This window comes from Osmerus mordax, chromosome 18, assembly GCF_038355195.1.
Source record: "Osmerus mordax isolate fOsmMor3 chromosome 18, fOsmMor3.pri, whole genome shotgun sequence".
NCBI lineage: Eukaryota > Metazoa > Chordata > Actinopteri > Osmeriformes > Osmeridae > Osmerus > Osmerus mordax.
In genome coordinates, this window is record NC_090067.1 from 9168650 (window position 1) to 9196611 (window position 27962).

General features: G+C 46.6%; 4 protein-coding genes across 4 annotated transcripts; 2 read left to right on the forward strand and 2 right to left on the reverse strand.

The window, feature by feature from the left end:
* Positions 1 to 134: 134 nt before the first annotated feature.
* mturn (maturin, neural progenitor differentiation regulator homolog (Xenopus)) lies at positions 135 to 4534 on the reverse strand. Its single transcript, XM_067255806.1, has 3 exons — positions 3994 to 4534; positions 2278 to 2400; positions 135 to 1971 (listed from the first exon to the last, which is right to left on the reverse strand). Exons 1-3 carry the CDS (start codon positions 4162 to 4164, stop codon positions 1861 to 1863), a joined length of 405 nt encoding a protein of 134 aa, XP_067111907.1. The 5' UTR covers positions 4165 to 4534; the 3' UTR covers positions 135 to 1860.
* A 790-nt stretch (positions 4535 to 5324) lies between these two features.
* Positions 5325 to 12961, forward strand: sh3bp5a (SH3-domain binding protein 5a (BTK-associated)). The gene is made up of 9 exons (XM_067255274.1): positions 5325 to 5654; positions 5985 to 6047; positions 7641 to 7769; positions 10314 to 10478; positions 10662 to 10792; positions 11160 to 11202; positions 11330 to 11546; positions 11668 to 12042; positions 12209 to 12961. The coding sequence occupies exons 1-9, from the start codon at positions 5574 to 5576 to the stop codon at positions 12385 to 12387; spliced, it is 1383 nt and encodes a 460-aa protein (XP_067111375.1). The 5' UTR covers positions 5325 to 5573; the 3' UTR covers positions 12388 to 12961.
* A 1257-nt stretch (positions 12962 to 14218) lies between these two features.
* On the forward strand, positions 14219 to 19546 carry zgc:110239 (uncharacterized protein LOC550326 homolog). The gene is made up of 11 exons (XM_067255275.1): positions 14219 to 14395; positions 14727 to 14786; positions 15069 to 15161; positions 15563 to 15735; positions 15845 to 16112; positions 16269 to 16464; positions 16575 to 16768; positions 16849 to 16940; positions 18265 to 18426; positions 18585 to 18774; positions 19096 to 19546. Exons 1-11 carry the CDS (start codon positions 14350 to 14352, stop codon positions 19281 to 19283), a joined length of 1662 nt encoding a protein of 553 aa, XP_067111376.1. The 5' UTR covers positions 14219 to 14349; the 3' UTR covers positions 19284 to 19546.
* Positions 19547 to 19551: 5 nt separating this feature from the next.
* Positions 19552 to 24374, reverse strand: si:dkey-166k12.1 (solute carrier family 22 member 13). Its single transcript, XM_067255276.1, has 10 exons — positions 24030 to 24374; positions 23636 to 23739; positions 23256 to 23410; positions 22726 to 22894; positions 22408 to 22522; positions 22221 to 22327; positions 21873 to 22084; positions 21583 to 21691; positions 21180 to 21392; positions 19552 to 20882 (listed from the first exon to the last, which is right to left on the reverse strand). The coding sequence occupies exons 1-10, from the start codon at positions 24372 to 24374 to the stop codon at positions 20783 to 20785; spliced, it is 1629 nt and encodes a 542-aa protein (XP_067111377.1). The 3' UTR covers positions 19552 to 20782.
* Between the last annotated feature and the right edge of the window lie 3588 nt (positions 24375 to 27962).

The window sequence follows — 27962 nt, forward strand, 5'->3', positions numbered from 1 at the left end:
AATGATTATTACCGCATAGGAAGAAAAACTGGGATTGTCGCGCCTCCCCCTGTGAGCGTGCGTCAGGTCGCGTGACGTCAAACTAAGCAACAGCAACACAAACATATGTTCAAACAGCAAGTCAGACTCCGCACACCCTTCACCACGTTTTATTTAATACTTTCACACACATATTAGGACAAACATAAAACACCGATCATATGAATACTTTAAATAACCATAAACAATCAAATCAAATAAATAACAAACAAACAAGACAAACATATTTAGAAGCCAAGGAAGGCTATTATTAGTCAAAGTTAGTTACAAGTGTTGCAGAATCAGGTGGCGGAAGGCTACAGGGGCAAAAGCATAGCAGTGGTAGTGGTCGTGTCACATACACTCAACGATAATCACAACGCAGGAGGTATGCCCTTAACACAGGCACAGGGCCAGGTAATAGTTCATGCCCATGAAGGATAAGGTCAACAATAGTTCTACAGTAATCTGATCTCATGTCTGTGGTTCAGGGCAACCTTTACCTTTAGTTATAAACAAACCAAACAGAGAGTTAAAGAGAAAGACAGAGTGAAAGGAAAAGAGAAAGGAGGAGGAAGAGGAGGGGCGTAATGAGAGAATAGAGGTGGGGGGAGCTATGGCTGGTCTCAGAGTAGACCTCAGCAGTTATTCCTAGACACTGACTTAGGAACTGCTTGTCCAATTGTCCAATTGTCAGAACTGAGGCTGTCAATGGCAACAACAAAAAAACTGACTTAAGATCACAGAGTCAGGGCATCTGTAGGACTGTTCTACAGACAGCACGTAAGCAGGAAGACTGAGGAAGGTGTGGAGAGAAAACCAGTTTATGAGGCCAGACAATATTTGATGACAGGTCAAAGGTCAACAGCGTCCATCAACAAGAGCTGCAGGGGTGGAGGGGAGTCAACCTTTGGTTTCCATGGAAAAAGTTGAGGAGTTGGGAAGGGCTGGGAGGCAAAGGAAGGCTGCATTCATTGTGGTGACGTGTGTGACATGCTTGCTAGAGGTAAATGTGTTTTCGACTTAAATCCGACTGTTAGCTCCATTAACAGAACCCGTTCTTGTCTCAGCAGTGTGTGTGTTTTGGTGAAGGCTTGACCACACTTAATTAACAATGTCAAACACTGACAAGATATAAATCACACTACAAAGTTGGACAGTCTATCCGCTGACAGAGACTCAATCGAAATGCTCTCTCTCTCTCTCTGCTGTGTGCTTTGCTACCTCTGCACCACATTATACTCCTGTCACTCCATTCTTAACTCTGAGAAGTTAAGAATCTTGAAACAACGTGATCCAGCCTAATTCTAAACATTCTACACTTCACATTCAAAGACCTGTCTTGTGTAATTTTTCTGTCTTTTTTTTCTTTTGTCATCTTACTTCAACACATGTAGGGCAGAAAAGAATAGCTGCCACATATAGGCATTCACTTTTGAGACCAGGTGTTTAAGTGAGTGATGTATTGCATGACCGTGTAACTAGCCTGGTTGAGACTGATAATAATAAGAAGAAGAAGAAGCTTGTACTGACTGACAACTGCGTTACTAAACCAGTTGATGTGTAATGTACTGTATGTGTGTGTGTTTGAATGGGCAGCACGGGACTACTGAGAGTCCACTATTTGAGAAGCAAAGCTGTTGAGACTTTTAAGAACGCATTGCACTTCAACAAGCTGAAATGTGTGTGTATTTGTGTGTGTGTATGTGTGTGTGTATTTTGCTTTGGTGTTTGTAAATTAGGGTGTAGTTGGAACAATGTGGGCCTGTGTGTCAGTGCTGGGGAAGAGGCCTGTGGCACAGGTAGCTCTGTTAGCCCAGCCAGGGCCTTTATCTTGGGGCATCACTGCTGGCTGCTGACTCCCATTTGCTGGTGGTCCGTCTCTGGTTCCTCCTCCACGTTGGCATGGTACTGCTCAAAGCTGTCCTCGTCTATGTCAGGAAGACCCAGGAGCTGAGAGAAGGGGTAGGGGTAGTGAGGTAGAACACAGGTTTTACAGGCACAACACCTTGTCAAGCATGATGTTATTGTTACACTGTGTGTGTGGTAAAAATAGAGCCGATTACTTGGCACTAACCTCTGAAATGCTGTTAAAACTGGGCACTTGTTCCTGGATTATCTGCTGTACGATCTAAATTATATACACTTTCTATGCATGTTGTACATTGTGCTTAGTAGATAAGTGTCTGCTAAAAGGTGCAAATGTACAAATCAAAATCTCTCCATTAGTGGTTTGCAGGATATACTGTGTATACTCACAGGTCTGAAGGATGTGAAGACCTTCTCAAGAACTTCCAGGAGAGTCTTCTTCCCACAGGATGAGATGTAGTCCTGGGCTAGCTGCAGGAAGGGCAGGCAGTCCTCACTCTCACTCCACACATGCTACACACACACACACACACAGTGTAAATCAGTTACAGGATATAAGAGAAAGTTAGCCATGTTTACTTTTATGGCCAGCTACTGATGGTTTAGGATCGCTGCAGTCACAGAGTTAGCATTGCATAAAGGAGGGCAGTGTTTTTAGTGAAAGTAGTGCAGGGTAATTAGAGATTAGACACCTCCAAGGACAGCCATGTTAGAGACAAAACAACCGTGTCACTCCCACACAAACACATGATGTCAGGCGTCTAAGTGCAAAAACAGCAGTGTCACTTCCAGAAAAAACACATACTGTCATAAGTCTGTGCAAAACAACTACGTTCCAGATCTGCATTACACTGTACAGTAGGGCTGGATAATGGCCTCGTCTGCCAGAAAATAATGACACTTCCACTAACTGAACCCATGTCCCCAGAGGTGGCCTCTCACTGGCAGGATGATAATGGACTGTGTGTGTGTGTGTGTGTGTGTGTGTGTGTGTGTGTGTGTGTGTGTGTGTGTGTGAAAGAGAAAGGGAGATATAGGGAGAGCAAGAGAGCCAGCAGACATGCCCACAGTGATGCATGAGGATTATGATACTGCCCCCTAGAGAACAAGGCAGTTGAGCCCTGTTTATGGCACTACTGTGTGTAAGTGTGTGCATGTGAGAGTGAGAGAGAGAGAGAGAGAGAGAGAGAGAGAGAGAGAGAGAGAGAGAGAGAGAGAGAGAGAGAGAGAGAGAGAGAGAGGAGAGAGAGAATGTGTGTTTGAGGCAAACCCCTGCTGATAGCAGTATTGATCTGCCTCAGTAACTGGATCTCCAACTGAGCCCAGAGCCTGCAGAGAGGGAGTTATTTTAGCTGCCCATCTCTGCCCTTGGGACTCCAGAGATGTCCTGTGTGTGTGTGTGTGTGTGTGTGTGTGTGTGTGTGTGTGTGTGTGTGTGCGTGTGTGTGTGTGTGTGTGTGCGGCGTGTGTGTGTGTCGGACCTGAGTCATAACCGGATCAGTGGGCATGTGTGGATGAGGAAGTGTAGAATAGCAACAGTGTTGTCAACCTGTTCATGCAGACAGCGTGCTTTATTCTACAAATTCTCCTTTGGTGCAAACGTATGTTAGCACACCCAGAACTGCACATACAGGCTTTGTTGACAGAATCAAATGAAGAAATGAAAACGGGCCTTTCGGGACAGACCCCCGCCCTCTGGCATCCGTTACCGTGCAGGGCAGAGCAGCGCGGGTAGGCCTGGACATACCGGGGCTTGTATTATTTACAGCCCCATGAGGCCTAAATGCACAGGCCCACTGCAGCTTGCAGTGCAAAAGCCTAAAAAGCTCGCATATGGTTCCGCAAGTTGTTACGACTGCAGACGGGAATCTGGAAGTCGTCGCCAAAACAACAGCTTGAGAATGAGGGGGCACCAAACTGCAGTGACATCACCATAGCCACAGCGCACACATAGCCCACTCACCCGCGCGCATTCCCCCTCGTACTCTCCTGACCGCCAGCCCGGGACAGGGAGGAAACACACAAGCACACACATAGACAGGCACACGCATCATCATCAGCATTATCATCCCCAATGCACGCACACACCCATACAACAACACTTACGAAATTGTCGGTGCCGCCTGTCAAATTGTCGGGACACAGCACATAGAAGGAGATCCCGGGCTCGGCGTAGAAGTCAAGTCGCCGCTCATCCTCCTCTTCGGCAAAAATCAAGTCGAAGGGGTTTCCGGAGCACCATTTCTCCGCCGCCTCCACCAGCTGCTTGAACTCCATCCTATAGCCTCGGTCTGCCGTTCGGTGGGGTCCGTGGCTCCGGTTAGCCTATCTCTCTTGCCCTCACGGTGATGCTCCAGACAAAAACAGCTGACAGGACAGCAGTACTGCAGCCCCTAGAACTCCGTCCGCATGGCGATATATAGGGATAGTCTGTTTACTGCTTCACACCCGGGCTCTCTGTATTCGGTAACGGTCTCTCAAACCTGCATCCCTGTTTGTCAGTTACCGATGAGATCAGGCGATCGGTGTTGGATCGCATACGCAGGCGGCCTGGAACGTTAGTTACGCCCGTTCCCGAAACGCGATGACGAAAAGTAAACCAGCGAGTCAGTCGTCGATCAATTCCGTTGCTTTGTAGTCTGCAGAAGTAAATAATAAATTGGCCTACTCCCAGCATTACCAAATGTATCTCTCAAAATGAATTTAGTCCTATAATCACAATTTAATCACAATTATCATGCATTAGCCTACTCAATTTGGAATAGAATCTGATACAACTCAATTATTGATTATTATTATTTTATGTCTGCAGACAATATTATCTAGTAAGCAATTAGGCCTACGATTGTGCAACACAGTTCTTCATGGAACACGAATGGACTATTTATACCCACTAGCATACGCTACTAAAATATTTATACTGTCCAGTATATGGTCCAATGTCCAAAAGGCCATGGTCCTGTAGTCTTGTTTGTGGTCAACCAAAGTTGAATATCAAGAAACTAGTATGCACCAATGTACTTATCTGAAGCAAAGAGGAGGGAATGTGGGTGTTCTAATCTAGAGGAAGAGCTTCGCAATTTGTTACAGTAGGTGGCGCCAGTATCACTCTGCAGGAAGATCTTTCTGAACGAACATCTGGCCTGGTCAAAGAGGGCCATGTCTGGGCCACACACTTGCTCCATGGGTAGAATACCAAGCAAATAAGACTTAGACTGTCCAAACACGTTGTGCATTTAAGTTTAGTCTTCATACTCAAAACTATTCATTCACTGTAAGATTATCTCTTCGAAAATCCACAAAGAAGGTAACACGTGAGATGTCCCCAAGTCTGCCACCAGAGGGCGTGTGAATCCGATGTCTCTCTCTCTATCCAGGGGTAAGGCAAACTGGGTATCCTTCCAGTTACACATTGAGTCCAGCCCCTGGGCATGCAGGAAGCCCCGAGTTGTAACCGACTGTTGTGTTGCGCTCCGCAGGCTGGTGTATGATTTAGTCAAAGTTGATAACACATCGAACAGACTGAAATGGATCCTTATTTATGATGGAATATTGTTGGATCATCTACCTTGGAAATAGTGTCGATATTTGGTCACTCGAAAGCCCTTTGCAACCGCTATTCTCGCCGGGGGTGGCGCTTTGTTCAGCTCAAAAGTAGCATAAACCCGTTACGCAGACACAGAGAAATGGACAGCTTAAGAAAGGGAAAGAGATGTGACGAAGTCAATGAATCTCCAGAGGAGGAAGAAGTGGACCCCAGAGTCCAGGTAAGAATCCGGTCTTGTTGCATGACGGACCAGACATGGCATTTAAATGTAGCGACTATATTTTGGGAACTGATTTTGTAAACTGATTTTTAACCTAAGTATCGCTACTTTGATTGAGATCTGCAGTGTCTTTGTGTTTGAGTTTGTGAATTACAGCAATCCTCTGAAAAACGATGCCTTGACTTAATAAGTTCCAGATGTTCTTTAGGCTTGGCTTCTATCTTACTTTTCTCCTGTCCACTCCTTGACCTCTCTCTGTTTTCCTCTACTTTCTCCTCGCTCTTCCTCCCCCCCTTTCTCCCTGCCCGCCCCTTCTTTCTATGTAAACAGGGAGAACTGGAGAAGCTGAACCAGTCTACAGATGACATCAACCGCTGGGAGAGTGAGTTGGAGGTACGCTTATAATCAGAATCAGAATAAGCTTTATTCGCCAAGTAAGAAATTTCAAACAAGGAATTTCCTTTGACAGGAAGGTGCATCGGTAAACATAAGAGTTTTAAATATCAAATGTAGAATATATCAAATGCAACAAATGTACATACTTGTGTGTGTGTGCGCATGTGGGTGGGGGGGGGGGGGGGGAAGTGTGAGTGAGAAGCCTATCAGAAGCCTCAGAGCACTTGCCCTTCAGAGCAATGCCCCTCAACATGCATACAAAGTCAAGTACATGGAATTAACAAGAAGTCAAGCAATAATTCCCTTCACCTTTGTCTCAATGCATCTATTCCACAATCTTATGGCAAAGACACTTAACATTTAAGTGAGTGGTACCCTAAAATCCAGACGTGTAAACCGCAGTTGGGATAGACGGAGAGGCGGGCCTACAGTAATACGACTCTGATATATTTCCTGTGAAGAGGCCAAGACGGTCAGGCTGCAGTCCAGGGAAAACGGAACATTCCAGGCCTGGTCCTCTGTGTCTTCCCTTAGCCTGGCCTCTTCTGCTTCTCATTACAACTGTGCTCTCCTCCACACAAGCCTCTCAAGGCAGCAGGAGAGGCTTGAAACAACAGGCGCACAGAGATATGTTGTTTGTCAGTACATGGGTGGTTTGGGGACTGAGGAGGGTCACAGAGATAGAGGTAATGTGAAGATGCTTACTGTAAACAAATGTTAATGCTTGTCTAGTCCAGGGTGCGGGTGTTCCTGTTTGTTGTGTATATTTGTGTGTGTATGTTTGTGTGTGTAGTGTTTTGGGACTGAGCAAATACAATTCTAGCAACTCGATTGATTTTGAACTCGAACAACATTCCCCTTTCCCTGTATGCCTGCTCTGTCAGACTTCCCTGCATCAATACAGAACGAAGTGTCATGATGTCACAGGAAGCTCCAGTGAATTCTATCATCGTAACACTCATGTTCTGAACTATATTTTTCTATAAACTAGCCTGCATGGGGGGTTGTGTAGGTGAGGCATTAAGAAACCTGTCTGGTAAGGGGCCCATGTGTGTGTGCAGGAGCGTGTGTGTGTGTGTCTTGTTTAGTAGATTAGCTTTACACAGAGTTAGCTGACACAATTCTGTGGAGTGAAGGGACTACATTTACATTTAGTCATTTAGCAGACGCTCTTATCCAGAGCGACTTACAGTAAGTACAGGGACATTCCCCCCGAGGCAAGTAGGGTGAAATGCCTTGCCCAAGGACACAACATCATTTGGTTGGCATAGCCGGGAATCGAACTAGCAACCTTCTGATTACTAGCCCGATTCCCTCACCACTCAGCCATCTGACTCCCCACTAACCCTAACTTATAACAGTTCTCTAAATCAGAGTTGAGATGGGATCGTCTGATTGTGAGACTGGGCTGGCTGCTGTGAAAACAAGTCTTGTATAACACACACACACAAAAACACACAGTGTTGCACAAATCTGAATTCTTGTAAGCTATCCAGGAACTTTGTGTTTTATGGCTGGGGTCTGCTGTCTCATAAGACAGTAATGGATCAAATCCGTCAAATCAATGTGTTGATCTCTCTGTGTGTGCAGGATTTTCGTCAGCGGTTCCGTGAAGTTCTTGTTGAAGCCACTGTGAAGCTGGATGAGCAGGTGAAGAGGATTGGGCGTGCTGTGGACGATTCCAAACCATACTGGGAGGCCCGAAGAGTGGCCAGACAGGTACACACACGCATTACACTCACATACACACACATCACACTTACATATACACACATCACATTACACACATCACACCACACGTACATGTACACACACACACACACACACGTGTGAAAGGGGTGAGAGACATGACGTTGAGGAGCGAGCAGTGGAGAACTTGTCTACGCTTCGGGTTAAGTAGTCAAGTTGTGTCTATTTCTAACCCTGCCATACGTTCACTCACTAATCCAGCCTGATCTCACACACACAAGTACACACACATGATCAGTGGATGAGGGTATATCCTTGTCCTACTGGTCTGACTCATGTATTTAAATATGCGGTGCTAGTTAGAGCAGGCATCCCCACATTGACTAACTCCCATAGAGCTACATTGACTAACTCCCATAGGTTTACATTGACCAACTCCCATAGACCTACATTGACTAACTCCCATAGACCTACATTGACCAACTCCCATAGACTTACTTTGACCTTTCATAGATGTTCATTTGTGCTGTGATAGAATGTCCCCTCAACACACCCCTGGCAGATTACATGGTTTTCCCAGCCAACCAATAGATCAGTAGGTCATATTCTGTCACCCTATCCCTACCCATAACCCTGCCACACCTATCTCCTTGCTGCGATCTGATTGGTCAGGGTGTTGAATCCACTTTCGGGGGCTCGTCCTCATGTTGGCATATGTAAAATAGCTGGCATTCAGGTCACTGTGTGTGTCTGTGTGTGTAAAGGGGTCTATGTGTGTGGTCTATGTGTGTGTGTGTGAAAGAGAGGGGTTGAGAAGGCGGATCAGCGGGTAAAGAGAAAGCGAGTTGTAAAGAGGCCACACAGCCCCTATCCCAAAGCCATGGTTATAAACTGGCAGAATGTTTGGTGGTGAATCAAAAATGAACTGAATATTTCACACATGACCCTCTTTATAGTCTGTACCCCAGAACTGTTCAGCCTTCCCTCTAAGCACAGACACACACACACACACACACACAAAGAGAGAGACACAGACACACACATGCACACAAACACTCGCTCACAGACAAAACGCTGTCAACCCCACACAATCAAATACAATTCGGGAATCCCCAACTAATCACTGCCCCCCCCCCCCCCACCCCCAAATGAACTCCTCTGACATTCCTGTGAGGGGATTTCAGGAATGTGCCCTTCTGTTCTCTTCTAGCCTCTTTGTCAGTATTAACTCAGGTATGCCAACAGGCATATTGTTTCTTTTTCTCCATCCCCACCCGCCCATGTCAAGAGTCTCTCTGGGTGGGACATGGTTTGGAATCATTGGCCAACCATAGGGTGTGTGTGTGTGTGTGTGGGATACTAATCTTTATGGATCTTTATCTGGAACTCTATGTGTGACTCTTCTCTGCTGGCACTTCTCTCTTTTTTTTCCAGTTCTAGTTTGGTGACACACATACACACGCACTCCTACATTGAGAAATAATTCCCCTTTCAGTGGGAGCGTATGAATGAGCCTGATATGTGTCACAAGTGAACTGCATGTTCGGGTGTTTGACAATAAAACCCCTCTTTGTCTGTTTAGCCTGGTTACAATGCAGCATGTAGGATGTCATCAAAATTATTCATATACAACAATGGACACACTGTAGCGTCTATGAGCTGAGCTCAAAGAGCTTTGTATGTGATGCCAATAACAAAACACTTAATCCACCTCCAACTGTGTATGTGTGTGCGTGTCTGTGTATGTGTGTGAACGAGTGTAAAAGCAGAGTAATACAGGATCTCACTTAACCTACTGAATCATTGACCCACTTTTATTCTAGTGTCCAAAATGCACGCGTATCCTCGACACACACACTCACCCAATAGGACACGGGCAGGCACTGTCGGTGTGACAACCTCTTTGTGATTGTTTGGACAGGTTTCCCATTCAAGGATGAACACCAGGAGTCACACTCCCTAACTTTAAAAAGCCGAGTCTTAAACCATGTGTGTCTCTGTGTCGGGGTTCTCATCATAAAATCTGCATCATCTGCTCTGCTTGTCGTTAAGGCATGTGAAGTAGGTCAGTGGAGATTGGTTGGAGAGGAGGATTCAGCTTATCTTACTTTGTCACAGATTCCAATGAGAGAGAGAGAGCACCGTGGATTTCAATCTCTCCATCCATTTCTCGCTGTCCTTTATCTCTATTACTCCCTCTCTCGCTGCCCCTCTCTCTCTCAGTTGCAGAAAAGCAGAACCTAGAAAGTGAACGTTCTATGTTCTCTGTAGAAGTTCGGTTCTCATGTTCTGCATTCTGAGGCTCACAGATAAGGGGATTTCTGAACTGAAAAGGTGCTCAGCTACAAGGAGAGTGTTAGTGCCTCCAGGTAGTAATATTTCCAAGCACATTGGCTTTGTTTGAAAGCAGCGCTAGATCCCCACACACACACAAAATGTCTTTGTAAGATTCATAGCGGTCAACAATTTACTTGACCAAGTCTACCCACAACCCTCCTACTCAGATATTCTGGCCCAGGTGGATGGTTCCCAACTTGGCCTAGCATTATGACCAACCATCTCCCCTTTACCCAGGCTCAAGTGGAGGCTCAGAGGGCCACCCAGGAGTTCCAGCGGGCGGTGGAGATCCTGCGGGCCGCCAAGGAGACCATCGCCCTGGCAGAGGAGAGGCTCCTGGAGGAGGATAGCCGGCAGTTTGACTCCGCCTGGCAGGAGATGCTCAACCACGCCACCAAGAGGGTATGTAGGGAACTGCAGCGATGAGGACTATCCATTGCAAGTGAACGGGTTGGTGGGGTTTTGTGTTGTGATGAGTGTTAGCAGTTGGACGTGTGTCAGTTGGAGAGGATGTATGTGGGTGAGGCCTCAAGAAGCTCTCTTGTATGAAGACTTGTCTTTCTGGAACCTGATTGGCTGCTGCAGGTGATGGATGCGGAGCAGACGAGGACTCGCTGTGAAGCGGAACACAAGCAGACGGCAGCCAATTACAACACCTGTATCAGTCACATGAGACAACTGGAGAAGAAACTGAAACGCACTATCAACAAGTCTAGGTGTGTGTTTGTCTGTGTGTGCTTGTCTGTGTGTGTGTGTGCGCGCGTGCGTGTGTGTGTGTGTGTGTACAGGGCTTCTATGGTTCCTTTTCTTGCAGCTGGTTGTGAGCCTGTATGTTTATCCAGTCATGATATCGGATATATACCAGATGTTGGGGAGGTTGGTTAGTTAGTGTGTGTGTGTGCTTCCTTTTGGGGCCTGATGGAATGTAACAGCACATTGAGGAGTGTTATTTTTCCAGAGGTTCAGGGTTGCTATAGCAATTGGAATGGTGCTCTGCCAGAATCGTTGACTCAATTCTCTATCCCGGTCTCCTCCCTCCACCCTCCCTCCCTTCCTCTTTTTGCTCTCTTGCTCCTCTTACAGGCCGTACTTTGAATTGAAGGCAAAATATTACCTGCAACTTGAGGTATGTACCAAGTTACCAACTGTGCAGTCCTATCTCTGCACTATCGCTGCGTAGATGAGAATTTGTGTTTAGATTTTAAAGCATGTCATCTATATCTCTCTGTCTCGCACTCTGTCTCTCCTCTCAGCAACTGAAGCGCCTTGTGGATGAGCGACAGGCCAAGTTGGCAGCCGCTAAGGGCGAATACCGCACTGCACTGCATAACCTAGAAACTATCTCAGAAGAGATCCATGCCCGGCGACGCTCCGTCTCCATGGGAGCCAGAGGGATGGGTGTTGGGGCGGAGGAAGGGGGGCCCAATGATGACATTGCCAACTTCAAGATGGAGTCCGACGGTCTATCCAGTAAGTCAGATGGTTGAATTGCATAATACCAAGAATATATCGCCTTTCAGTGTGTGTGTGAATTTGTGTGTAAGTGTGGGTGCATGTGTTTTTAATGCGCCCACTTGTGTGTACATTTCAGTGGTATCTGTGACCTTTGATGACGAAGCAAACCAGAGTGCTGGCTCAGAGGATGACGTTAATACACACTCCACCTCGTCCCCCCGAGACATACCCCCGTCCTCCCACCCTCTGTCCTCCTCCTCACATCCGTCCACCTCTATGGACCTGGGCTGCCCGTACCCCTCCTCCTCTTACACCACTCCCTGCCCCTTCCTCTCCACCTCCCCCACACCCCCCCTCCTCTCCTCCTCCTGTCCTAGTACTCTGGAGCTGCCCAGGGCCTGTGGTTCTGGTGACCCCGACTCGTTGTGTGGTTCTGGGCAGGCCTCTCCTCTCCTGGGCGCTCGGAGCCAATGCAGCGGAGCCTCTTCCCCAGACTGCGATCAGGAGAGAGGTGCGTGCCAGTGTGCGTGTGCAGAATAATGTGTTTTTAATTGTACTTGACCTATTCTCAGAAATAACCTTTCCATTTCAAACTTTTTTTTCCATTTTAAAGAAGAAGGACATTCTCCGGCCCACTTTAACATGTCTTTTGGTGTGTGTGTGTGTGTGTTTTGTAGGCGACAGAGCAGAGGGAGCAGAGGATAAATTAGAGTCTGGTCTCAGCAAACTCTCTCTGACCCAACCGAGCACAGAGGACTCTGGGAACGACCCCGAAATTGACCCCTACACCGTGACGGTGACCCCAGAACTGACCACCTCCAGCCCTGCCCCCATTATCCTGCTCAACAGTGTCTAAAGCTCCACCCTCTCACCCGAAGCGTTTGACACCGGACTTCCATACCTGAACTAAAGTCTTCCTTGAGGAAAGGAAACAAGGAGAGGAGATAACTCTAAGAGTGACTCTATTTGTGTTTATTTCTCCTTTGACTCCTTTGACTCCTAAACCATAGACTTGTTTGACTCTTGCTACAATGTAGGGGGGGAATGTGAAGGATCATAGTGAGAGAACCAAGTCCTGGAACACCCTTCACAATGGGAGAGTGGACATGTTTGGATTCCATGGAAGATCTGACAGAATGAGCCAGCGAATGGGAGAAGGCTAACCATATTGGGTACGAACTCTGAACTCTGACTCCTAAACAGCCTTTGTTTTGTTCATGTGAGGGGCATTCGGTCGCCGGCTTTGACTTTTGAGTTTGTGTGTTTGTGTATGTGAGTGTTTGTGCTTGAAAACCTGTGTGCATGTTGTGATGGAGGACTCTCATGTTGTGGAGTTATGTGTTTATACTCAGCATAAGTAACTTTATATTTGCATTTATTATAACACACACCCCTGTTGTAAGGCAAATAAACATGTTTGGTTGAAACCAGCTAACCTCTCTCCTACAAATCACTCAAATCCACACTGAAGACTTCAAGTCACCAAGACCTCTTTGAATACAAGAAGATGCATTTAGGTTAATTTTCTGTTTAAATTAAATAGGCCTCCATGTCTCGGAGAGGGGGGGGGGGGTGTTTATGTGTATTTATAGCTAACATGGGAAGAATGTGGTGAGGCACCTAAGGCGCTGGGACACAGGCACACAGTGATCCCTTTCACTACCTCAGACTGTGGATCTGTCAAGTGCAGAGGGTCTGACGCACCATGACATGCCCAAAATAGGTAAACACACACACACACCAACACACACTAAATCGTGGCACCCAATGATGAGCACAGCACAATGTAAGATGTCTTGTTCCCAGGTCGACCACTCAGCCACAGTGGGGTCAACGTATACACACTGTGGCAGCAAAATGAGAATGATTAACTGTCTTTCTCTCTGTCTTTTTCTGTTAGACACACATACACACACAGAAACTCACACAGTTAAACAGTTTAAGGGGGACAGCAGTGGAACGGTTCACATTTGCTCTTTCTCAGCTGCTGGGGCTGTTTTTGTGTTTTTCTCCAGCACACTGGTGACCGTGTTTCTTTGCTACTCAGCTGTTATCTTGTCCTCTCATGACTTGAGTTAGTGCCCTGAGAATTCTGTCTGACAGAATGAGTCTAAGCCTAACACAGCACATCTCCCCCACACTCAGCACCACGCACAGACACAAACACACACAGACACACACAGACAAACACGCACACACGCTCACACACACAGACACACACACGCATCAATATGAAGACAAAGAAAAATGACTTTATTTTATTCAGCGTCTTTCTGAATATGGACATTCCCCTTTACATATGTTCTGTATATATTTCATTCATATAAGTATTGATATGTATTGATTTATATTGTTTGAAGTAATGATGAGTGCGTGTGCGTTAGTGGGGCCTAAATGGCAAGGAAAGAATCCGTCTAACATTCTGTTGGATATACTGCAACCTAGTGGTGGGTCCACCACTTTCCCAGACGCTGTAAAAAATATTTTTGGCACTGCTCAAACCTGGTCCTAGATCTGTAATAAAAAAAAACGTCGACGTTTCCTAAACAAAATCATATGACACAAAACACATGATCTGGAGGACCTTTACACCCCCTGCAAAAAAAGTCTTATGTCTGATTGGAGCAGATATTTTCAATCTTCCCCATGATTGGTCAAATTTGTTGTCGAAACTGAACGCGAGCATGTAATAGCTAGGTAGACTAGCTACATTGTATGAACCGAAACAGATTGATTCGATTCATGATTGACTATTAGGGTTTATTTCAATATCTGACCACTTGCTACCATTATAGCGAAGTAACTCATACCAGTTAAGATGTGGTGTTGGCAGATTGTGGCTATGTTTTTGTGGACTGTTGTTGGTAAGAAACTTAGCCTAATTTCGTGACCCATGTTGTGTTCGAATTGGTTGACAAGCTGACTATCACAACACTTGTTTATTTAACGCCTAAACTCTAATGTGTTACTGTTATTTAAGCGCACTATTATTTATATCACAACTCTAAGCATGTGACTGTGGTTGTAAAAATAAGCACCATACGACTAGTTGGGCAATCAGGGTTCTGGCACGAACCGAGGGACTGAACATGAGATCATTACCTGGCGTCAACTCAATTTGAGCAGGGCTATGATGTTTCAGACTGCAACTACGTCCTTTGATATTTATAGTTATATTTTCTGTCCTCGGTTCAGAAACGGAAGCAAAAGCTCTGCCATCAGTGCCAGACTTCGGCAACACATACCATGTCAAAGGTGAGTGAGTAACATTTGGAATCACAAACTACAGATCCATCTGCTATACTCGAAGGGTTGTGTGTTGTGGCCTCGTGTGTGTACATGCTACATTTTGTTCATTTAGAAGACACTTAAAAAAAAAAAAAAGTGACATATTGATAGAAAGTACATATAGATGGTGCATATAGAAAGTACAGCAGAAGATCTTGGAGTAAAAGTGCATCCTTCTAACCGTATTTCGGTGGTGGAAACAAGCGTGAACCCTGTGTGTGTGCGTGCGCGTGTGTGCGCGTGATGCAGGAGTCATCTCCCTTCCGTATGCTGAGATCAAGGAGCCAATCGAGGCCTGGTTTGACCTGCCAGGGAAAACGAGCCGCATCGACTACTACCATGGTAAGGTACACTAACTCTTTACCTTTGACCTTTTATCAAACAATCATATGTAGTAGAGACAGTGGGGACTTTATATTCCCAATGTGAAACTGAGAACCAACTGTGTCTGACCTGAGGGTCTGCAATATCAGTGTCGAAGTGAATCCAAACTGAGAGCTGGAGCTGATTCTTTAAGAATCGTGTTACAAAGTGTAATGTAAGACTATCCTTGAGGTTTTCCAGTGAGGTTGCAGTTATCTAAATGTTTCAGCAGAACGATTAGTCATCAATGTCTGTTCTGTCATGTGATGTGGTTTAAAGCTAAATTACAGACAGGAATTCAGGACTGGCTAAATCAACGTAGGTTGCATTAACAGGATTTACTTATCTCTGTGTGTGTGTGTGTGTGGGTGACAACACAGGCCAGGTGTCAACCTACCAGATGGGGGCTGTGATGCCTTGGGGCTCATCCTATAAGATCACTCCTGAGACCACGGAGGAGGAGCTAAATGTCATGAAGTGCTTCCTGCTCAACGGAACCAAGGATGACCCTGTCACACCCCAGGGGGCGCTGCCAGACCTCCAGGGCTTCCAGGTAGGAGGGGGGGGGGGGGACAGCGACGTATTCTCAGTGCTGCAAGTTTGCGTGCCTATCATGATCCTCGAACTTAACTAAACGTCTTCAATCCACCTCGTGTGTACAGTTCCTCAGAATGGAGTACTTTGGCGGTTCTCTGTGCGAGGTGTGGCAGAACGTGACCATGGTGGGTTCCAAAAAGAACACTTACACGCTGTGGGTGACGCGCCCCGAAGGCGGGGCTGGGACCGGGGGGAACGTGGAGCCGGCCACCCCTGTGCACTACGAGATGATGGGCTACAATACCCTACTGGGCTCTCACTACGACAAATACCTGGTTGACTACAAGGAGTACAGCCCACATGTGGACCCCAAGGTGTTTTCACTTCCTGAAGGTGGATATCAGTACACACACACACTCACACACACACTTCTTTTGTCTCAACAAGAATCTGCCTACATGCTCTTTGCCATCATATGACACAGTATACCTTCACCACCCTCTTCTTCCTTCCCCCCCCCCCCCCCCCCCCCCTTCCCTTGTTATCCAGGCATGACCTGTGGATCATTTCCTGGTCCCGGCGTGGAACACCACTTGCTGGCCAATCCCGTGAGAGACCTGATTGACTCCTCCCCGTCAGGTCACACCCAGCGTCTGTTTGGACACTTCAAGGAGAAGTTTGGGCGTTTCTATCACGACGAGCGGGAGCACGAGAAGAGGGAGCATGCTTTTGTCCACAATGTTCGGTGAGACGGGATATGGGGACAAGGTGGTCTCATTTTTTCAAGTTTTGGGGTGGAGGGGGGTTACACTTTAGAGTAGCATCCCCTCCTACATGTCCTCTCCTGTCTCCTAGGTATGTGCACTCCATGAACAGAGCAGGGCTGTCCTTCTCTCTGGCCCTCAACCCCCTGTCTGACCGTTCTGAGGCAGAGCTGGCTGCTATGAGGGGCAGCAAGCGAGGCAAGACCCCTAACAAAGGCCTTCCTTTCCTCTCTCAGCTCTACGCGGGAGTGCAGGTCCCCGACTCGGTCGACTGGAGGCTCTACGGTGAGTGTGTGTGTGTGAGAGAGATGTCGTCTTGCACTGTACGTGTGTGAAACGCCCTTTTAACGTGTGAGTGTTTTTAGGTGCTGTGACCCCAGTGAAGGACCAGGCCATCTGTGGGTCCTGCTGGAGCTTTGCCACCACTGGAGCAATAGAGGGCGCTCTCTTCCTGAAGGTGACGACTGCAAAGGCACACACATGCTGGTGTCTGACAACATTGAACGCAGGGTTTGAAAAATGTCATCAAATGGAATTTGGCAGTCAATTTGTGGTTGTGTTTCAATATGTTGGAGGATTGCAAACCATTCACATTTTTAAGAAATTATATGGGGGGAAATTCTGCAGAGCTCTGTGCATTTTTGTACAGAATGAGTTGAGCACACATTTATTCTTGTTGCTGGCTCTGCCAGCCTCAACATTGAACACTGAACCTCAAGGAGATCAAGTAAACAGCCATTTAGCTCTACTCAAACTGCAAAAGATACAGAACAAAGTCAGTCCTGATACATAGTGTCACTTTCAAATCGACTTTGACATCAGTGTGAAGGGAGTTTAGCCGTCAGTCCCAATTCCTCCCATCCCTCAGGTCAAAGACATTCCACCCCGTGATTGCTTAGCAACCTGGTGCAAGTGCAGGACAGGTTTATTGTTGGGATTTATCCACCCACTGAGAGTTGCCTGAATTCTCTTATTCATGCACACATACACACACACACACACACACACACTTATTTACTCTCATGAAGTGCTAATGCATTGAATGAATGGGGAGCAGAGAGGAGAGGGGAGAGAGAGGGGGTTCAAGGGGTTTAAGAGATTAATTTGACCACAAGAATACAATGTATGTCTGTTTAGGCTCCGTTTTGAGAATGAACAACTAGGACTGAAGAAAAGATTGAGAGTGTGTTGTGGCCTGTTGATTAAAGTCCTGTGGTGCAAAAATGCTGGAGTGGAAGGGGGTGAGTGGGCGGGGGGGGGAGCGGTCAGTGGAGGTCAGGATTGAGTGTAACTGCACTCGCAGCGGTCTCTGTTGTCCTGCCAACACTCAGGAAGTACCGCTGTCTCCTCGACAGGAAGTGCCCCTCAGGTGCTACCCCTGAGTACCGATGGGCAGGTTCATAAACAGAGCCACTCCCCAGGGGCCAATCCTGTCTGCCAGCAACCACCTAGCAACACGCAGACACAGCTGGTGTGCCGAGCGTGATTAGAGGTGGAGTCGCGTCATCCTCTCTCATTAGTGCTGGAGTCGTTTGTGTCATCGTTTCCCCTCTTTATTATCATTTTTAAAAATTATAATCTCCATTTAGCAGAACGCTTCACAGCACTGTACAGCACTGGTATTTGAACCTGCAATCTCTTGATCTGACGACAAAAGGCTCAATCCACTGAGCTTTACCCTCTCTCTGTCTACAGTGATAGTCTTTAAGTGATTCGGTTCAGGCCAGAAGCTCCTGGGGATACTGACCCCCGCCCCCCCCCTCCCTCCTTCTCTCTCCCAGACCGGCTCTCTGCAGGTGCTGTCCCAGCAGATGCTGGTGGACTGCTCCTGGGGGTTCGGAAACAACGGTTGTGACGGGGGGGAGGAGTGGAGGGGGTACGAGTGGATCATGAAGCACGGGGGCATCGCCCTGACCGAGACCTATGGAGCCTACATGGGCATGGTGAGTGACACGCATTCAGACGGGCTCGCACACATTACAACTCTACAGTGTGCGACTTGTTTACGTTGATGTATAGCAGTAACTTAGGAACGGTCAGACTTGTTTGTTTTTTTGCTTGTGAGAGTTTTAATTTGACTTGTGTGTCCCTTTTTTGACAGAATGGTTTTTGCCACTATAATGCATCCCAGCTGACTGGCCGGATGCAGAGCTACACTAACGTGACCTCAGGAGACGGCGAGGCGCTCAAGCTGGCTCTCTTCAAGCACGGGCCGGTGGCCGTCAGCATCGACGCCTCGCATCGCTCCTTCGTCTTCTACAGCCACGGCGTCTACTACGAGCCTGCCTGCGGTGAAACACGCACACCGCACACACACATCCTGATAACGTAGTCAGGTGGCTGAGCGGTTAGGGAATCGGACTAGTAATCTGAAGGTTGCAGTTCCATTTACGGCCATGCCAAATGATCCTTGGGCAAGGCACTTTACCCTACTTGCCTCGGGGCGAATGTCCCTGTGCTTACTGGAAGTCGCTCTGGATAAGAGCGTCTGCTAAATGACTAAATGTAAATCACGTAGTATTTTTTTGTTTTTTTTACCATTTAGGTTCAGTCAGCCAGCTCTGTGTCTCTTTCACACACACACTAAAATCATTTTTTCCCCTGTGTCCTAGGTAACAAGACAGAGGACTTGGACCACGCCGTGCTGGCGGTGGGCTATGGCGTCTTGCAGGGGGAGCCCTACTGGCTGGTGAAGAACTCCTGGTCCACCTACTGGGGCAACGACGGCTACATCCTCATGTCCATGAAGGACAACAACTGTGGAGTGTCTACCGACGCTACCTTTGTCACCCTGGCCTAGAAACACACGCACACACACACAGAGCATGTAGAGTGAGTGGTGAGGGTTCAAATAATGTGAGCATGAGGTTGGTCATTAATGTGGTTTGAGTGGCGTATTCAGTCAAATGGGTGGATCGGTTTTCGTTGTTGAATATGTTTATTGCTGTTCGCACAGATGCACAGTGCCTTCATTTCCCTGTGATGTACACACCTGCTTGTGCTTGCGTCGTTGTGATGTGCACATGTTTGCCCTTGATTCATTTCAATAAAATGTTTTTTATATATTAAGCTTGGCGTCACTATAAAAGCACTTCATAATACTGTGTTAAAATGTTTTACAACCACGCTAGTAACAATAACATTTCAGTACGTACAAATATGCTTCAGTATCACATTATCAAATGTTTATAACAAACTCAACACAAGTAATCAACCTGTTACAAAATGAATGCTAATTTACTAAGTCCAACAAGCTTGTAGAAAGCTGTGCAGGACACTCACCCCAAAAGGCCTTATATTTGTATAAAATCATTGGGTGTGGAAAGTGGTGAGTTTTCATGCATCTTGTCAATCAGTATTTTCAAACCAGGAGAGGTAAATGGGTTTAAAAAGTGAGCCAAGCTCTGATAGTCTTTGATTTTCACTCTAAACACTCTTAACCTAACCCATGCCTATCGATGTCAGAACTTACTTAAAAACCTGCCAAGTAATGCTACAGTAGAGCTATGTAAAATACAGGCCACTCTTATGCTTACGTTAGAGCTACATCACAGGACACAGACACAGTAGAAATCACAACAGTACACGTAGTCTCTTCTTAAGATCACTTGTAAGAGCTAAAAGCTAGAAAAGATTAAAAACAGGCAGCTGTTTTGTCAGAAAAATCTACAGCATAGATATACCAAAATATAAACACTGATACATTGTTATCAGACCCTACAGGTCCAGGATTGGCACACAAGATTATGTCATGATAGTTATTGTTTTTTTTAAATAAATGCTTATTAAAAACATCTCACATTAGGAACATCAATCTGTTTTTGTAATGAGAAATAATGTCCACTTGTCCTTTGTGATTCTCAAAAGGTGCTTGGTGTGATCTCTTAACCAATAGGATCACATCCATTCACTCAACCATTCGGATGCTTTCTCAGCAGCTAGTCCTTCAATCAGCACCTCAATGGTACTTTGCTGGCAGTTGTCCAAGTTGGCTGAGTGTGTGTGAAGTGCCTGCGTTTAGGATATTTACAACACAAAAATAACGACGGGCAGAAAGAAAGTCATGTTTTTCAGCCATTTCAAATACGTGTTTTTTCTGTGTGGGAAAACACAGATGGACAAACTTTGGCAGTGACACACTGATTTCTTTGTGTATTTATGGACATACGAAAATGTGTGTTTGTTGTTCTTCAGCTTGCATTGCGTTGTGCACATTAAGACCTTTGTATTGTTTGTTGTTGCATAGCACATATAAGGAATGGAGTAGAGTGCGTGTACATGGGTGACAGGGTTTAATGATCAGGAGTTTGTTGCTAGGTGCTCCAGTTCCTGCCCCTCAGTGCTGCCTGTGGATTGGCCCAGATCCCCACAATCTCCTGGGCTCTCCTTAGGGGGAGTCCTGGTAAAGACACAAACAAACACACTGTGGGCTGTAAATGCTAAAAACACCCACTGCGCAAACACTGTTGGTCTCTGGTAAGGTCAGACAGGGCTGGGGACTGAATGGGGGCCTTGTCTCAAACCCAAACCCTAGCGCTAGTCTGAGGACTGCTAATTTCCACTAAGAATCAATGAGTTGTCCGTGCTTGATTGGTCTTGTCTGACACATTGGTACCCATAGGCTCCAAAAATGCATCAGAGAGGATTTTTGATAGTGTTTTGACCCAGGGCCAGATACAGATCTGGTAGACATTACCTGGTGTCCCAGGTCTCAGCGTCCTCCACCGTGTCGGGCAGGGGTCTGTTGGCGGTCTCGGGCAGTGCCAAGGCTAGGACAGCGCCCAGGAGCGGGGCAGTACCAAAGATGAGCATGGGGGTAGAGGGGCTCCGGGTGTGTAGCATGTTGATGATCGGGGCCAACACACCACCCATCCTGGCAAACATACTGGACACGCCTATCCCTGTCTGCCTGTGGGTACACAAACAAAAATACACAAACAACATAGATTTTTACAGTTCTCATGGAAGATTATGAAATAAAAGGTCATTTTACCCAGTGTGTAGACTCTGTAAAGCATCTGGAAGTCGAATATATTATTCTTATTCTTAAGGATGAAATAATTATTCGGAGAGATGGCAGTGTTTCCAGGTTCACCTACCTGAGCACCGTGGGGAACAGCTCGGCAGAGTAAACGTAGATGACGGCGAAAGAGGCGGTGATCCCAAACTTCCCCACCATCGCCAGGGCAGTCCTCAGGTTAGAGTGCTCTTAGAAGGGGAGGGAGAGGAGGAAGGAGGGAAGAGGGATGGATAGCACAGAGGCGGATGTGGAGAAGGAATATGGATCGGACGTTTAAAAATGTCCTGCAGGTACAGAGACACACACATTTGAATTCTACTCACTCTATTGATCCTGAAGGAAAACACATTGAACACACACAAAGAGTACCTTCTGGAACCAGGAGTGTTAGTAAACAAGCCGCTCCGCCCAGGGCCAGAAATGCACTCTGGGAAAGGCGGCGGCTAAAGGGTAGGAAGAGGAGGACCAATGACCGGGCTGGGATTTCGATCACTCCAAACACAAACTGGGTGAGATAGAGATCCGTCCCTAGCCTTGACACGCCCAGAGACAGTCCGTAGTACACCAACACATTCACAAACCTGCAGAAAGGAAAGAAGAGGAGGGAGAGGTGAGAGGGAGTCACACACACACACATGTAAACACTCAAAGATATGAGCGAAAAGAAAACATCCTCGTGGTCATATAGCAGTATACTGAGAAAAACAAACATATTACCAGACATAGAACAAGATGAGAGCTCTCTTCCTCATCTGGGGTGTTCGCACAAGATCTGCTGCAGAAAAACTCTGCCTCCCTCGAGCTGCCATTTGACACCTTTCCACCTGACACACACACACACACCTGCATTAGATGGACACTGAGAGAGTGTATTGTGTGTGGGCAAGTGTGTGTGTGTTGGTACCTGTACTGTAGGAGGGAATTCTCGTCCATTAACTAAGGCTGCCTTGCGCAGGAGAGCAATGGCCTCCTCTTGCCTGTCATTGGCTAGCAACCACCTGGCCGAGTTAGGTAGTACCCTGGGAGGGAGAGAAACAGTCAGTTAGAAAGAGATAAGGGAGATAGGCGTAAACGGTTGAAGAAGTGTTAGCATGTTCAATGTGGGTGTGACCATGTTTGGTTTAGACATTTAGTCATTTTAGTCATTTAGCAGACGCTCTTATCCAGAGATAAGACACACACGCTGTGTGTGTGGTGGTTGATGTGTGTGTGTCCTCCTCACCATATATAGAAGATCAGCAGAAAGCCAGGTGCTGATATTGCCAGCTGTAGCTTTCTCCAGTCGCGAATGAGGAAAGCTATACCTGCCACTAGCATGTAACCAAACCCAAAGGCATAGTCAGTGATTATACCAGCCAGCATGCGTCTCTTAGTGCAGGTCCATTCGGTACCTGTGAAGAGAAGGGGGTTGTGGGGGGTCAGGGAGAGGGGAGAGGGGGGAGTGGGAGAGGTACAGTCAGGGGACAAAGAAAGGGATTGGCAGGGGGCGAGCTGGGTTAGAAGCTGCATGGGGTTTGGAGCTAGGAGAGAGGGAGTGAGGGAGGGATTAGCCATGGGATTTCTGGGAATTGGACAAGACGTGTGACAGATTTGATTTAGAGATCGCAAATGGTTCGAACGAGCGACATCTCATTACAACATGAAACATTACACTGAGTGTGTGTGTGTATTAGAGGCGTGCATAGATATGAGAGGCCTGCATGGACATGCGTACGTGTGTTTTCGGTGTGTTGACGCGACCGGTGTGTGTACCCAGTACGAAGGCGTTGATAATAACTCCTGATATGGAGGTGCCAACGATGAAGCGCAGCACCACGTACACGGGGAAGTTGGGAGCGAAGGCGACGGCCACGCCGAACACAGTCTGTAGGGCCAGGGACAGGAGCAGGGAGAAACGTCGACCGTACCTGAGAGAGAGAGACAGAGAGACAGAGTGAGAGATGAACAAAAAAAAGAGAGAGAGAAAGACAGGCAACGTATAGTGAGACCGAGAAAGACAGAGACACATACGTGAGATAGATATGACATATGACACTGTGTCTGTGATCCCAGTCAGATGTCCAAGGTGAAAGGTCAGAGAAGGGAGAGGGTGGGAGGGAGGTGGTGAGGTGGGGTATTCCTGGCCCACAAACCTGTCAGCCATGGCGCCGAACAGCACAGCCCCCACCAGCAGGCCAAACATGTAGATAGAGGAGCCCAGACTGTTCAAGCCTGCCTGGTCACACACCAAGTCCCACTATGGAGAACGCACACAGGAACATTGTGGTGAGTGACAGTGTGTGTGTCAATTCGAGTTCTGGAACAAGGAGAAAATAAAACAATCCTGCAAGTTTCAGTGGGCAAGTCCTCTAAAAAGCTGTCTATTAAGTGTTCCATGTTATTCTTTTGGTGTAATGAAACTAAACGTGTACACCACAACTAACCCTACATTGTGATTTGAATACACTACACACTAGACACTCACGGACGTGAACGATAAAGACTTTCTCCAGACCAGTTTCACAACAGTTCATTGATTTACTTTACCTCCGTGACTGTTGTACTCTCGAAAACATCTTTGCTGTACACCCATCCATGCTCGCATGGGGCAGCCGTAGTCCGATTCCCAAGATTGCCCATGGCAAAGCAGGATGATTCTGCGAGCGGGTCCGGGATGCTGAGGTTCAGGTTGAAGTTAACGGCTACGGATGAAAGATTGCCTGGAACTGAACTCGAGCTCCCCCGGCATCTGTGGGGCGGTGTAGCCCCAGTAAAGATGCTCACCATCATGTGAAACGCAAGTAAGATCTGGGGCAGGCATATCCACACATACAGAATTTTTTGGTACTTTCCAAAACCTCCCACCGCCGAAAGAATCTGATCAAAATTCATGTTGTTATTTAGGCAAATTATAGCTCTTTAAAATAGACTGCAGTCTGGAAACGCGAACAGACTCCCACTAAAACAAATAGAACGTCAACGATAAGGATGCCAGTAGTTCATATGCAGACTTATATGTAGATACCAAAAACCTATAGGTGTTGGTGGGAACGAGCGGAAAGTGGAAAGGAGCACTGTCAAAAATAATCCGCGGTGTGCCAGATAATGGGCAGATACCATCATCCTCTATGAGGTTTCCACATGGAACACGAGAACCAAGACGCAAACACTTTCTACCTCCTCTTTAGTTGTCCATGTTCACAGTTTAAAAACCCCCAGTAAAAACCCTCATTTCAACCCATGTGGTTGTTCTAACTTGTTCTTCATTCACCCACAAAGAAAAACATTTGCGCGCACGCGTAATAGCCTTTTTATGTAATTTCATATCGCCAAACATGAAGCGCTCGAAGGGTAACAGATTAACTAGCCAGTATATAATAGCACAACTATAATCGCATAGATAAAATAGAAAACAAATGAGTCTACAAATATGACACACAAAAAAGGTTATTTTATTACACTGTTTTGGAATGCCTTGTTTCCCATGCTGCCGTGTTACAAAACATGAGAGCCACGGGAGATGACCGACGACCAATCGTAGCGCACAAAGAAGGATGCTCAGGTTCGGTGGCGCGCACATTGAGTGCATCAGATTGTTTTCCAGGGTCTGTCATTATCATATGATTTTTTATTTGTAACAGCAAATATTTGACACTGCAGGATCGTGTTTTTTGTTGAAGCATGCTCTACAGAGGATATAAGAAGACATTAAATTGGCATCATTTGGAAGTGGTGCTTCACGCGGCCCTATGAGAGGCCGTTTAGGAAATCATTCAGCCTGTCCCTTACACAAACACCTGAAACACAACGTATTGTGTCTTGCCAAAAAATGCACCCCCAACTCTGACTAGGAAAGTGCCACATGCATGAAACTTACTCTTGTTACTCATACTAGTAATTACATGGGGTGCATTTCAGGGCAGGGCTGTATTGTTTCTGTCCTGTTTGTGTAAGTACAGTCTGAATGATTTCCTAAACGGCCTCTCATAAGGACCAGTTAACGCACGTACAAACATTCCAGTGATGGTTGGGATGCTGTTATTCGAGGCACTATGGTGACACCTTGTGGTGATAAGTGGAACTAGACATACCCAGATGGAGCCCTACAGGAAAGGCCCTGTTGACAAATCACAGCTGGAAACATTCTTGTAATCAGCCTTTTGACTGAACCTGAACCCAAGTACATATGCAGCTCAGGAAGTTGGACCAATAGAAGAGTGCATTTTGTTACTCAAGTGGGCGCAGGCAGATGGAAGGACGGAACCGTTTTGGTTTAAAACACAGCCAAGTGTGACCAGACAATGATTTCTTTGTGTCCCCAACTCACACACTTCATTCAGTCAGTGGAGGGTAAGTGGGCAGGTGGCATCCACAGCCATGCCATGCCGCGTCATGCAGCGCCCACTCTCTCTCTCTCTCTCTCTCTCTCTCTCTCTCTCTCTCTCTCTCTCTCTCTCTCTCTCTCTCTCTCTCTCTCTCTCTCTCTCCCTGCTTATCTTCCTAACACACACACACACACACACACACACACACATACATACATACATACACACACATAAATGTAACGAACAAGAAGTGAGACAAAGAATCGCAGCGCAGATGATCAAGTCAGTTAAACGTCATTTATCTTTATACACACAATCCTGTATATAACAAATTTGCGAGAACAGCGTAGAACAGTGCACTTTGCTGTGCGTTGTGACGTCACGAACGGATCGGTCGGTGTTTCGGTAATAGCGGGGCAGAGAAAGGGAGGAAGAGAGAGAGAGATGGCTGTAGGGAAGGGAGCGTGGAATGGGTCAGATTCGAGTTTTGGAATAAATCTAACGTGACCTTGACTGTAGAGATTTGTCATCGAGGTGCAGTCTGGAAAAAGAACGGTCAACTGGTCATCAAAGTTCTATCTAAGAACGAGGCCAGGATACTCATTTTACCGCGTGATCACCACCGGTAATGTATCGCATCCAATTGAACTGACGCTGTCTGCTGTCGCCGGGGATTTGCTGTTGGAAGATTTGAGGAATCGGTCATCAGCATTTTTTATCCTGTGAGTGACCGCATTTGACATTTTACGCACAACGTGTAACCTCGTTTTGTCAATTGTATTCACGTAATTTCTTCGAACTACATGCCGTAGGGTCATAGAACTCCTTTCCTACAGTTATGAATGCGGTAATTTTGTAACCATTTTACAATGTTGTCCCTGTATGTGAGAGACAAGCCGCATCAGTGACGCGACATCACGATGTAACGGAAGCCCCACCCTCAGAGAAGATACAAATTCATAAATGTCGCATGCTCGGGTTTTATAAGTGTTCGTTGGCAATGCTGCAGGCTACTGAGCAGAATTAGCTACATTGTGTCTTACAGAGGCGAACGTGGCTCAGACCTCACCGCCAATTGAACCAGCTAGATATTGTAACGGTATAGCAACATGGCATTAGGCGTGCTTTTGCTTTCTAGAACAGTTGTCTTCAACCCCAGGAGCAGGGCCCACTGTTGACCCATTCATTTCAATCAAGTGTGCTGAAGCAGCGAAACATCTCCAACATGCAGGACAGTGTTGAAGACCACTGTTGTAGAAGGACCCAGCACTGACATTACCGTACACCAGCAGTGTTTGTAATACTGTGATGCTGATAGTCATAGATGCAGCATCGACCAGGGGATGGTTTCGATTGAGGTGGAAGGCATGTTTACAGACCTCGAGCTGGACATTTGCCTCCTAACCCCCCCACTCTGGTTCGATAGTCAAATCATATATAATGTTCCATCCCTCTATAAGAAGGTTATGTAAAGAGGATATTGAAAGGTACATGTGCCAGACAGGTTCATCCCTACATAGTAATGTGTTTGTGTGTGAATGTGTATGGAAACCCCACTGTAGCCCCAAAGCCCATAGTAAAATCAGGCCGGTGTTTCTTGTTATGATCATCTAATAGGTCTGTTTCCAGGTGTCTATCATGTTATGTAGTGGAAACACACCAAGTAGCTCTTAGTACAGCAAACTGCAGTGTGGAGACACACACACATGTACAAACACACACACACACACACACACACATACACACACATGTACACACAACCTCCCTCCTGTCTCATCTCTCTCTGCTACCCAGGTCTATATTTAGGCTGCTCCCCCAGCTAGTGACTCTGTGATCCCAACCTTTCACTAATCTCACACTTTACGCTGAGGTGATTTCAGCACTGGATCCCTCTACTGTATCTACTGTAACGTCAATACTGCAGAGCTGTAGAGTCTATACTGTAGAGTCAGGACTGCAAGGTCAGGCCACTACAGTACTGCTGGTCTAGAACCAGAGGACAATGCACAGTAAGTTTGCACACACACACACACACACACACACACACACACACACACACACACACACACACACAAGCACGTCGCACACACATAACCACTCATGCCACGCAGCACAGTGCAGTCAGCTTTTTATATTTCAGCTTTGAAAGAGAACA

What these genes read in the sequence shown, in the direction of transcription:
- mturn (XM_067255806.1), bottom strand. Translation starts at nt 4,164, where the DNA reads ATGGAGTTCAAGCAGCTGGTGGAGGCGGCGGAGAAATGGTGCTCCGGA. An exon ending in CAGGCGGCACCGACAATTTC is followed by an intron (nt 2,401 to 3,993) that starts GTAAGTGTTGTT and finishes GTGTGTGTGTAG; the next exon opens with CATGTGTGGAGTGAGAGTGA. An exon ending in TCTTCACATCCTTCAGACCT is followed by an intron (nt 1,972 to 2,277) that starts GTGAGTATACAC and finishes CCCTTCTCTCAG; the next exon opens with CTCCTGGGTCTTCCTGACAT.
- sh3bp5a (XM_067255274.1), top strand. Translation starts at nt 5,574, where the DNA reads ATGGACAGCTTAAGAAAGGGAAAGAGATGTGACGAAGTCAATGAATCT. An exon ending in GCTGGGAGAGTGAGTTGGAG is followed by an intron (nt 6,048 to 7,640) that starts GTACGCTTATAA and finishes CTGTGTGTGCAG; the next exon opens with GATTTTCGTCAGCGGTTCCG. An exon ending in CGCACTATCAACAAGTCTAG is followed by an intron (nt 10,793 to 11,159) that starts GTGTGTGTTTGT and finishes CTCCTCTTACAG; the next exon opens with GCCGTACTTTGAATTGAAGG.
- zgc:110239 (XM_067255275.1), top strand. Translation starts at nt 14,350, where the DNA reads ATGTGGTGTTGGCAGATTGTGGCTATGTTTTTGTGGACTGTTGTTG. An exon ending in GGTGTTTTCACTTCCTGAAG is followed by an intron (nt 16,113 to 16,268) that starts GTGGATATCAGT and finishes CTTGTTATCCAG; the next exon opens with GCATGACCTGTGGATCATTT. An exon ending in GCTTTTGTCCACAATGTTCG is followed by an intron (nt 16,465 to 16,574) that starts GTGAGACGGGAT and finishes CCTGTCTCCTAG; the next exon opens with GTATGTGCACTCCATGAACA.
- si:dkey-166k12.1 (XM_067255276.1), bottom strand. Translation starts at nt 24,374, where the DNA reads ATGAATTTTGATCAGATTCTTTCGGCGGTGGGAGGTTTTGGAAAGTAC. An exon ending in AGAGTACAACAGTCACGGAG is followed by an intron (nt 23,740 to 24,029) that starts GTAAAGTAAATC and finishes CGTTCTCCATAG; the next exon opens with TGGGACTTGGTGTGTGACCA. An exon ending in CTGTTCCCCACGGTGCTCAG is followed by an intron (nt 21,393 to 21,582) that starts GTAGGTGAACCT and finishes GTGTACCCACAG; the next exon opens with GCAGACAGGGATAGGCGTGT.